Source organism: Bicyclus anynana, chromosome 17, assembly GCF_947172395.1.
Source record: "Bicyclus anynana chromosome 17, ilBicAnyn1.1, whole genome shotgun sequence".
NCBI classification, from domain to species: Eukaryota; Metazoa; Arthropoda; class Insecta; order Lepidoptera; family Nymphalidae; genus Bicyclus; species Bicyclus anynana.
This window is the reverse complement of record NC_069099.1, coordinates 9723302-9735457: the sequence shown is the minus strand read 5'-3', so window position 1 is coordinate 9735457 and position 12156 is coordinate 9723302. Positions and strand designations below refer to the sequence as shown.

Below are 12156 nucleotides of genomic sequence, written 5' to 3'. Positions count from 1 at the left end.
TATTTTGATTTGATTGTCTTCTAATCTATATCAATATTATAAAGCTGAAAAGTTTGTTTGTTTGAATGCATCTCAGGAACTACTGGTCCGATTTGAAAAGTTCTTTGAATGTTAGATAGGCCATTTATCAAGGAAGGCTATAAGCTTTATAATATCTCCGTATACCTTCCGGAACAAAAACCACGCGGATGAAACCGCGCGGCGTCATATTATATAGCTGAAGAGTTTCTTTGTTTGCTTGAACGCGCTAATTTCAGGAACTACTGGTCCGATTTGAAAAATTCTTTCAGTGTTATATAGATCATTAATCGAGGAGGGCTATAGACTATATATATACCCGTATTCCTACGGGAACGGGAACCATGCGGGTGAAACCGCGCAGCGTCAGCTAATTATATTTTTAAGTGAATTATCATCAAGTCTAATAGAAAATTAATTTTAGAACCATTGAACAATATGTGGTGCTCGAGTTTTTCTTTAAAGCAATGTGAATACCTATCGAGAATAGCTAGCTTGAATTATTTATTAAAATATCTTGTTTGTCGCAGCGTTACTTTCCTAAAACTCAAACCGAAACTATAGAGTTGAAGCCGAGATAATCGCAATAAAATATTTTTTGTGACTTTTGGCCTTGAATAACTTACTTGAATCTGTCGTTTCGAGGTTGATCTCAATATATTTGCCTAATTGTTCATTTACAAACTAACTCTCCACTCCAACAAACTCCACATAAAATTCTAAATTTCAATTACCTTTATTATATTTATCAAATTCTAATGTGTGACTGGAAAAATTCCCACCTGCGGTGGAATCTTTTTTAATATCGTAATATACGTCTATTATGTAAATCGTAATGACGCTATATTTTTTAATACAAGTTTCATCGCGATACCAGCTCAGCACAAAATATAAATTTAATATTATGATGTCTAATATAAAACATAAAACAAGTACTTGCAACATTTTTACACAAATATTTTTAGACACTAAACTTGCATATAAATTGTATTTTTTTTTAAAAAAAGCTACTTACCAGTGTAAATCTTTAGATTAAGGTAGAAAAGGATTTATCAAAGTTATAGTTAGGGTTATAAGTTTACAATGTTTATTTAATAAAATGTAATGTCAGTCAATGTTTAATTAATATAATCTTTTCTTCCGAAATTCCCCAGTGCCTGAAGACGAAAGTCTTCGAACAGTGCGCGTTGCCCAACGGATCCGAGATTTGGTCGCTAACTATGGGCCTTATTAGAAGGCTCAATGTCATCGAATCATCGAATCTGATCTTTGTAAGTTTAAGGTTTAAGTTGACCTTTTGAATGTTTTTTTATACGTTTGTTATATTTAAGGATTAATTTGTGTTTAGGTATTTATTATTTGAGATTCAGTATGTAAAAAAAAATATTTTGTATTTATATTGAGCCAAATATCCCTTGTGTGCTCTTTTTGTAGAAAGTGATAGTTAGTGTAAAAAGCTTAACATCATCATTAACAGATTTATGGATCTACATCCTTTTTCTTTTAGTACGGGACATTATTCGTAATAGCCCATCTTGTTACCTTTAGACCAAACGAATACATTTGAAGTCTTTGTATAATTAAAAGTTTTCAAATTTCAAGTTAGTGGTTTGGCAACACCGTTTAATTAAAGAACAGCAAATATACTGTTAACAATCATTATTTTCTATTATTAACCTATTTCGGGCTTAGACACGTTCCTTTGACAAAGCTCGTTTCTCTGTTTAATAATTACTGAAGGCGTAATTTGTTCCATAAATACAAATACCTACCTAGTTTTTTAATCTATTATCTGTAAGGTTAGATAATAGTATTAATTCATGTAAATAATATTTTTTATTAATAATTTATTTAGAATAATATAATTATCATTAAAATTGTGGCACGTAGAATTGCATAATCTGTAACATCTTTTATCTCTTTTAACGCAAAAATAATTTTTGTTTGTTTTTCTTGTAGGATAGTCTATAAATAAGTTTTTTGAGAATTGTTAAAATTTTTCCAAAAGCCACATTTTTTAGTAGCTGCAAACCAATTTATTTTTGTGAATTTAGAAACAAAAACAAAAACAGGACATTTTTTAAGTAAAATACTTTGAAAAAAATATCGCAAACCTGACTACATCGTAAAAAAGAAAAAAAAATATTTTTAATGATCTCAAAAAACTAAATTCTTTTTATTTCATCAAATTATAAATATTTCACTTTTATAATGATCATTGCCATTGTGAGGGTATACAAAGAAACCCCATTTTCAATTATTACCTACTTCAACCAAGTTCAGATCAATTACTGTTTATTTAAGTTACAAAAGTTCGGCAGAACAAAGCCCTCGGGGTACATAATTGGGGTTACCGGCTCCATGCATTAACAGAGGACAACGTTTTGGCAATGTCTAAAAAGCATTAAAAGTTTTAGAAGTTACAACTCCGTTGCGGTCTTGGAATGTTATGTTAACCTAATTGCAAAATGCCAACGAGTGAACCTTTTTAGTTTTATTCATATCTTTATATTCGTAATGCTAACTAACTAGGAAGATAATATTTTATTATTAGATCATTTACACGCTTTATATTAGCTTCACATGTGTTGTAGGATGAAATTTTGCACACGCTCTGAGTTCATTATGATTATGAGTCCCAAAGCACTTGTATGTTTATAGGTAAGCAATACTTGATAGATGCATAATATCACATGTATGATTACACACAAGTGTTGTTTAGCTTTAAATATGCATTAGTACATAAGGCTAAACATAGTATAATACTATGCACTTAGCTAGATTATGAATGAAGAAATAGTCATTAGTTTAATTACTCACTAGGGAAATCATGTTCTTGTCAAAATTATGGAGAATATGAGGGTAAATTAATTAATACTGAAAAGGGATCCTTCTCACCTGACGCAGTACGTATGCAGCATAATGCTAGACACACAAAGTAGAGACCGCGCCACCGCATATTAGACCGGACATCACAGGCGTTGACGCATCACGCCGCTCACCTGGAACAAAGTAAGTATCTATTATTGGTGTATATGCATTAGGAGCTTGCGCTAGCCAGACATTCTTCATTAAACAGGTTTTTTTTTTCTATACTTTACAAGCTAGCCCTTGACAATAATCTCACCTGATGGTAAGTAAGTATGCAATCTTAGACGGAAGCAGGTTAACTTGTTAGTAACAGTTAGCATGGGGAAAGGGATGTGTGTGTTAGAAACAAACGCACACATCCCTTTCCGTTTCTACAACATTGTATCGGAACGCTAAATTGCTTGGTGGTACGCTTTTGAAGGTAAGGTGATAACTAGTCTTAGACCTAGAATAATTTAATTTCAATCGGCCCAGCTGGGGTTTGAACCCAGGACCTCTGTCTTTTAAATCCACCGCGCATTTCACTACGTCAGCTCTGCTCCAACCATAAGAAAGTACGGTAGTCAATTGTAGAGTTTCGACTGTGGTGACTTTGGAAGGTAGCAGACTTCAAGGGTTCACACCAACCGTCCAAGTATAAGGCGTATAATTTTAATATTTTCCACGATATAATATGAAAAAAAAATGTCCCTAGTCGTAAGTCACTCAGTGGCAACCCTTCAAAAACCACCACTAAAGGTTAATCTCTCTAGCAAAATGTTGTCAGAAAACTAAAAGTCTGGTGAATAGACATGATTCTTCAGGATAGTTGATAGGAAGTCTATATATTTCATAATAAGCTCGGTGGCTAATTATAAAATATAGATCGTTACTTAACGTACGTAAAGTAAGTTACCCCATGCTCACCATAGTAGTACGGTTAGTACGGTTACTAACCTATGGTGAGCATGGGGTAACTTTTAGTCTTCATAAAATAGTAAGTCTAGCTATTGCAAGCTATCCCGTTCTAATAGGTAATCACATTATTCGAAAGTCAACCGTAGAATTAGGTCATTGGATCCTACATAATTGAATTAGTACATGTCCTCGAAGTTAACCGATGCTTAAACTAAAGCTAACATTACCAGTACCATTACCAAACAGTGGTATTTTACTTGTCCGTTGCTAAGAAATCAGTAGAATCAGTGAGAATCAGAAAATTATGGTCAAAATTAACTTTTGTATCTCTAATTGTAGGGTTCGACGTTTTTATAACTCGACAGTGTAATTTTTGATTTTTTTGTAATTTTCTCTATCTCTGTCTATCTAGGTTGTTAGAGAGAGATGAAGATGGTTGGAGATGTTATCGAATAACTTGTTAGAAAGGGGGTGATAGAGACGAATTCAAGAGTCACATTATCTAAAACAACATTATAGAATAGCGCTATTTATATTAAATTATTGTGAAATAATACGGTTGTTTTGTACTTTATTGTGAAAATGATACCTGAAAGGGTTTTCAGGTTTAATTTTTGCGTCAGTTTTAGCTTAATTTTGACCTTAAGGATGGAAAATAATATAAATAGCTGTTATTAGTGTGACATACGAAACTGAGATTACAATTAATATTAGCAATTTCATAATACTTCTACTTGTTCCTAAGCTAAAACTATTATCAGATTCTTGATAAAATTAATCTCACTCTGTTAATGTCTTTCACAGCAACAGTTATGCGTCAAATAATATTTAAAAGATGATCTATTTCGCGTTTTAGTTGATGTTTCGATTAAAGGTATTCGCGAAATACTCGTAGAAACAAATTTGACGCACAGCTTTAAATTTCCATTTTCAGTACTTGAAATTTTACACAAAGCTTCAGCCTCGGGCTTCAGAAGCGTCGAGAGATATCTGTCTATCAAATTCGAGGAAGCCACAGATATTATTGATATAATAATATAACTAGAGGACGCTCCCGACTTCGTCTGCGTGAAATTTAGCTTTTTTACAGACAGACAGACAAAAATTTCAAAAAGTTTCTGTTTTAATTACGAATAAATAACTTAAAGCACATGTTAAGACACAGTTATTTTGAAATCACACATAGATACTTCAGTTGTGTTTATTTGTAGTGTGTAGCGTAGCGGAAAAAGCAAAATCGTGTCACGACATGTCGTGATGGCTTCTGATGTGCCTCATACAAAATGATACCGATTCTGTTCTAATGCGTCACACGACACGTCAGACAAATATAAAACCGGCTTTATTCCATTGTCATTAGTGCGTCAAAACTGAGGCTAACGAAGGTGGCTAATTGTCTTAATATAATTTAAGGTACTGTTACACATGTTCTAAAATAGCATGCTAAAAACGTGCCATTAAGTGTGCTCCATACGATCATACTTATTATCAGTTTACATTTGCTAGCATGCCATTTTTAAGTATGCTTCAGAATAAGCACGCCCCTTTTCACCCGCGCAGCAAGTAGCATGCTCATAAATCGCACAACTGTTTGATTCTTGAGCAAGCTCGAAATAAGCATGCTCATAAGTAGCAACTGCTCAATAGTAGCAGGCCTTCGAGCTTGAAATTTGAAATGAGCATGTGTAACAGTAGCTTTAGTCGCATAGTAAACAACGAAAGGATAGTACTTGTTGGGAAAAAAAAGTTAAGCTTATATCATACTACCTACTTTGAAAAGTTAAGTATATGTCATTATATTTTTGTAATATTTTAGGGATAATCTAAACGGCTTACAGTAAACGTTAAATATACTATGGTAAACAGGATGATCGTAACTTTACTCGTACCACCACGGTAATTGGTTAAAGTGAAATTTATGCCAAAATAAACACATTCCCTTTTATGCAATATCGAACTTTGTTTGTAGAATCATGCTAATGTTTGCCTTTGTGTTGAGTAACTGTATAATATACTAGCGGACGCCAGCGACTTTGTCTGCCCTTAGACCTTGTTAATCCGGCCTTCTCGAAAAAAACATAACGGACGTATACTAAATATAACCTACATCCCTGTCAAATTTTACTTCGTACGTCGAGCGATTTTAGAGATTTCGTGATGAGTGAACCTTTGGTTTTTATAACTTTAATTATGATAATTTGTCAAGTTGTCTACAAGCCTAAGAATATAATTTAAAATTTTCAAAATCTCTTAATAATTAAAGTATACTGGGTGTCCCATAATAATTGATGGATTAAACGCAAATGGAAAATACTTCACCTAAATTATTGATTACGTTTTACGATTAATTGTTGAAAATTGTGAGTGGCATGGGCTATGGAACGAGCTATGTTAGGAGTATCTCCGCGAGATCAAATCAGAAATGAGGAGATCGGCAGAAGAACCAAAGTCACCGACATAGCTCAACGAGTTGCGAAACTGAAGTGGCAATGGGCGGGGCACATAGTTCGAAGAGCCGATGGACGTTGGGGTTCCACAGTGCTGGAATAGCGACCCCGCACTAGTAAGCGCAGTGTTGGTCGATCCCTCATCAGGTGGACTTACGACATCAAGCGAGTCGCAGGGATTTGCTGGATGCAGGTGGCTCGGTATCGTGATGTTTAGAAGTACCTACAAAAGGCCTATGTCCTGCAGTGGACATAGGCCTTTTGTAGGTACTATCAGCCACAGTGGTTAGGTTAAGTCCTCATTCGCACGAGAGTTAAAAAAGCGATACGTTAAAACAGCGTTGGCACTTTTATTTACGTTCTTAATGGTCTATTTCTAACGCCTAAAATTTAAAATGCAACACTGCTCGATAAAAAGGGTTGGGTCGATAAAAAGGGGGATAAAAGGGTTTTAAAAACGCTGTCGTGTTGGTAATGCATTTGTTGTACTCTCGTGCGAATGGTTGCTTATTATCAGACTGTTTTGACGGCCCCACAGGGACCGGTCTTCCTCTTTATAGAACAAGGGATATGGAGCTTAGACCCAGCACGCTGCTCAAAGTGGGTTGACGGGCTGAGAGTGCTGATGTTAAATTCATTCACAACAACTATGAGATGTTGTAAATACCGCCACTTTAACGTGATCTCTAAAGCACAGGGGTGTAAAACCAATTAATTCCCAACTCTGGGCTGAGAATATTTACCGATTTTTTTTTAAGAAGAAAGATTAACTCAGTATCCCAAAGACCGACCAAGGATTCAAATCCAGGACTTAGTGATACGAAACCACATAGGATTTTAAATTGAGGTATGCCAAGTTACAAGTAAAAAAACAACAGCTAAGTATTGTTTTTGCTAACTAGAGAGCAGAACAGTTCATAAGACCCGAACGATTTGAGTTGCCCAAAATTATTTACTAAGTACATAATATTATTATTATTATTACTTTTAATCGCTTTTCCCTGTTGCTACTGAAAGCAAAATATGCAAAATGTCTTCTAAAGTTTAGCGTATTCATTTCATATTATTATAGAACTTTGTCTAAGCAAATCAAACAATTTCTTGAGAACTCATCTCAAATTCTGTCTTTCGATTTCAATCTGAATAGATTTACCTTTTTAACGTATTTCCTATTCTTTGGTTTTCTTTTTCTTGAGGGAATTACTTAATTACTTTCACACAATATTATTTATGAGCAAACAAAATGAAAAAGTCGGAATAAAGTAAAAAGATAAGGTAACATAAGGTACCCTATTATATACTCCGGCTAATAAGTATGTAACATTTTCAAAATTTCACAGTTTTAGTACTAAACATATTGTGTGTTTTATGAGTAATTTTTGGCCGCAAATAGTTTTTGAGATATAAAGTTAAGTGTGTTACAAATGTGTGCGAAGTCGAATTGATTTTATAAAATGAATTTTATCAACAGTATCTTGATAAAGCTTGACTATTTTTTTTAATTCTTTACAAGTTAGCCCTTGACTACAATCTCACCTGATGGTTAAGTGATGATGCAATCTAAGATGGAAGCGGGCTAACTTGTTAGGAGGAGGATGAAAATCCACACCCCTTTCGGTTTGTACACGGCATCGTACCGGAACACTAAATCGCTTGGCGGTACGTCTTTGCCGGTAGGGTGGTAACTAGCCACGGCCGAAGCCTCCCACCAGACAAAATTATAACCATTACCGAATCTTGACGATTTTGTAATCCTCAACAGCCTCAATAATGCTTAACGGACAGACAGTATTTGATTTTACAATGAATCAGTTTAGAATTTATTGTCTAGTACTTATTTACCTTGATCTGTCAACTACCAAGTCTGTGCGAGAATGGGAAATATTATTATGGCGAAAGGACTATGGGAAATGTAACTAAACTACATGGGTTATTGTTTGATTACCTATCAGAATGAGCAATGTAATCATCAATCAACTTGATATGTAATAGAATGAGCTACCAAAGCCAGACATCCCTCATTTATCGGAGCCTGAAAAATTGTCTACTCGTAGGATAGCACTATGGCTATGTAGTCAATTATAAAGTTTGGACACGCTGGCATTGAAAAGTTTGGAAGGCTGTGTCCAAGTATAAAATGTATTTTTTAGATATTTTCTACGAGATATCGTACGGAATTATGTCTTCTGTCGCCAGATTTTTTTCATTTTTGTGTGAATGGCGACTATAGACATATTTTTTTATAATATAGGTAATATGCCGAGCAAAATATCAAAAATTCGTTTTTTACATGGACAGTTGAGGGTCTGGATCCTTGAAGTCACGGCCTGTAGCAATGTGGCACTTCAATTCTCTTGTTAAAAACGCTTAAGCTTTTAAAAACTAACAAAATTTTAGGGATTGACAGATCCGATCGACAACTTGATCACGTGACCTGTCGACAATTAATGTCATTCCCATATATTTTTTTAAATTTTCGAAGCGTTAGCATTTGTAGAAATAGAATTGAAGTGACACATGGCTACATGCAGTCCAAACTCTATAATTGGCTATCATACTTACGTACGATAAGGAACATAGGCTTACGAACTTTCAGCCTTAACTAAACGAACGATAAAACATATATTTTGTCATCATCATATCAGCCGAAGGACATCCATGACTGTCTGCAGGATATAAGCCTTTTGTAGGGACTTCCAAACATCACGATCCTGAGCCACCTGCATCTAGCGAATTCCTGAAACTCGCTTGGTGTCGTCACTCCACCTGGTGGAGGAGTCGACCAACACCGCTCTTTCCAGTGCGGGGTCGCTGTTCCAACACCTTGGGACCCCAACGGCCATTAGCTCTTCGAGCAGTGATAACGAGCACAAATAATTTCACAAATAACTCAAGTTATAATAAATTGCGTCGTGGACAAAAAAGATCTCTGCCTCACTATGGCGTTGATTCAGGCGAGACCTTAAGTCTTCACGAACATGATTACGGCTATAAATTTAGTAAATTCAAACTAAATAGCCAGTGCACAGTAAAACCAACTGTGGTTTGTGTTGCGTCGTGGTTAGGGTTGATTTAAATATGTATTTTGTAGAATAATAAATAAATAAATAAAAATAAAACAGATGAGGTATGTCTGGCTAACGCAATCTCATAGTCCTTAAGTGGTTTGCGAGAGCAGTAATAGTAGATTTTCACACAACCGAACTTACCCAATGTTATCTTACCTTAACGAAATATGAAACTTGTTTGATATTGGATGCTGATGGAAATTTTACCTAACATTTATTTATTATCAATATAAGTCTTAGGTAATATAACGTAATTTGATGTTTTTCTTTAAAATAAACATTAAATATCTTCAAAATAAATAAAAACCTACCTACGCAGTACATGTCTATGTTTAACAATCATTATAAGTTATAATTGGATCTTAGCTTTAAAGAAAATTTTTATTTTTAGAATATTAATTGTGTTTAAAAACAAAAAGTGATTTATTCTAGTTATTGGTTTATTGACAACAATCTTCGTCCGTTCATCAGCCATATACACGGCTTTTACAGCATTTACGGCCTCCGTGGCAGTTGATTTACAAGACGGAGGTCCTGGGTTCGAACCCCGCCTGGGCCGATTGAGGTTTTCTTAATTGGTCCAGGTCTGGCTGGTGGGAGAGTTCGGCCGTGGCTAGTTACAACCGTACCGGCAAAGATATACCGCCAAGCGATTTAGCATTCTGGTACGATGTCGTGTAGAAACCGAAAGGAGTGTGGATTTTCATCCTCCTCTTAACAATTAGCCCGCTTCCATCTTAGATTGCATCATCACTAACGATCAGGTGAGATTGAAGTCAAGTCTAACTTGTAAAGAATAAGAAAAAAAAACACAACACTGCTTGGTGATATAAATAATTACGGTTGTAGTACTTCCCCCAGTCTAATCACTCGTATATTACCAAGAGCCATTCTAGTAAAAGTTCACGTGATATTTAGACAGTGTTAGGCAAATACGAGCACAAAGTACAAACGCAGTATGACTAACTTGTCCAATAAAACAAATATCGAAAAGCTAAAAACCGTGTAGCATTTGACCCACCAGCAAATCTTATGAATAAACACTGTTCGCTGTACCGAATAAAATACAATTTAGTTTCGGATATAGGAGAAATGTGTGCTAGTATCTTTTCCAGCAGATATTTTAGACAGCTTTTTGGCTCATACGCGTCCACGATACTAAAATGATTGGCTGTGGTACGTGCCACTTGTTTGCCCTTTATGATCTAATATTTATCTTAACTGCGCGTCCGTTTGCCAAAATAATGTTATTGTTTTGATATCCAATGTAGAGTGGGTTTCTATATAAATAACTTTTGATAGAAATAGACATTATGAATATTTAGACAGGGCGCTTTGAGGAAGTTGATTATAGTGAGCCATGTATGACAGTAAGTCAATACTAATAATATATAGAGGTAAATTTTGTAAGTTGTTAGGTAATTTGTAAGTAACGCTTGATAGCCCAGTGAATATGACTTCTGCCTTTCATACGTTATTCGGCACGCACCTAAAACTTTACAGTTATGTGCATTTTAAGACATTAAATCATACGTGTCTAAAACGTTGAAGGAAAAATTTCGTGAGGAAACAGGCATACCTGAGAATGTCTTAAATATCTACATATGTAAAGTCTGCCGATCCGTACTTACTTACTGGGCCAGCGTGGTGGACTAAGACCAAGCCCCTTTCATTCTGAGAGGAGACTCGTTCTCAACAGTGAGCCGAATATGGGTTTTTCATCACATCAGCCAATGGACGTCCACTGCAGGGACTTTTGTAGGGACTTCCAAACATCACGATACTGAGCCGCCTGCATCCAGCGAATCCCTGCGACTCGCTTGAAGTCGTCAGTCCACCTGGTGGGAGGTCGACCAACACTGCGCTTACTAGTGCGGGGTCGCCATTCCAGCACTTTGGGACCCCAATGGGTTATTAATAATGATAAATGATGAGATTATTTCTAGATCTACTAAAGCAATATTAAAATTAGCAGGGCGTCCGCTAGTACCTAATTTATAAAACTGAATTTAATTCAACGATTTTAATAATTTCATTATATTTATTAGTTGTTGAAGCGATAGTTGCCTTATTGCTTGGCATTGACTTTTTGTTCGAGTGAAGTTAGACAGACAGATAAGTCGTCTGTCTTAGGATGGTTTTAGAGTCACGCTGATCGGACGCTGAACGTCGGCGCTAACAGCGCATAGCGCGCCGACCACCACACGCGCTGATAGCTACGCGTTATTCTAAAACCGCTCCATAAGAGTTCATACATTTCGTCTGTCAGCGCCGACGGTCAGCGTCTTATCAGCGAGACTCTAAAACCAGGCATATACAATTATATACTTATAAAAATACTGTTTTATTGTATATTTAAACAATCGTTAACAAACGTATTCATAAATACAACAGTTTATTTTACTAATGACAAGAAGTTTTATTACCCGTGAATATTATTCCTAACTATGGCCACAATATTCCGAGTAATAAAAAGATTCAACGACCCATTATGTCACACAATAGAGTAAAATAACGTATTTACGAAAAGGTCCAAATGTAATTCGCGATTTAGAACCGTGAAAGTCAAAAGAAAAGTTAAAATAACAATGGTGAGTCGAAAGTAGGGGAAAAGTTTACTTATAAATTGGGGCTTAACTAAAGTATAATGCTCTCTGCTTTTAAGGAAACATTGTAAAAATTCAAACGACCGGCTCGAGGTAACATTTTGAATAATGAACGCTGAGAGTAAATGCGACTAAGATTTTCTATAACATAAAACAGGATTACCGCTTTTTATTTACTTTTCTACTGGCTTTTCTGAGCATCCCTTCTATATATTTTTTTTATTTTTTCTTTGAGCATAACGTTATCAT

At 35.3% G+C, this 12156-nt stretch overlaps 1 protein-coding gene across 2 annotated transcripts in view; it reads right to left on the bottom strand.

Annotated features, from left to right (window-relative positions):
- LOC112054629 (uncharacterized) overlaps nt 1-12156 on the bottom strand; it is a 51590-nt gene that overhangs the window by 12806 nt on the left and 26628 nt on the right. For both annotated transcript variants that reach the window (XM_024094481.2, XM_024094480.2), the window contains exon 2: nt 2917-3020. In XM_024094481.2, coding sequence (XP_023950249.1) covers nt 2917-2977 — 61 coding nt within the window. In that variant the 5' untranslated portion in view covers nt 2978-3020. The remainder of the gene's footprint in view (nt 1-2916; nt 3021-12156) is intronic.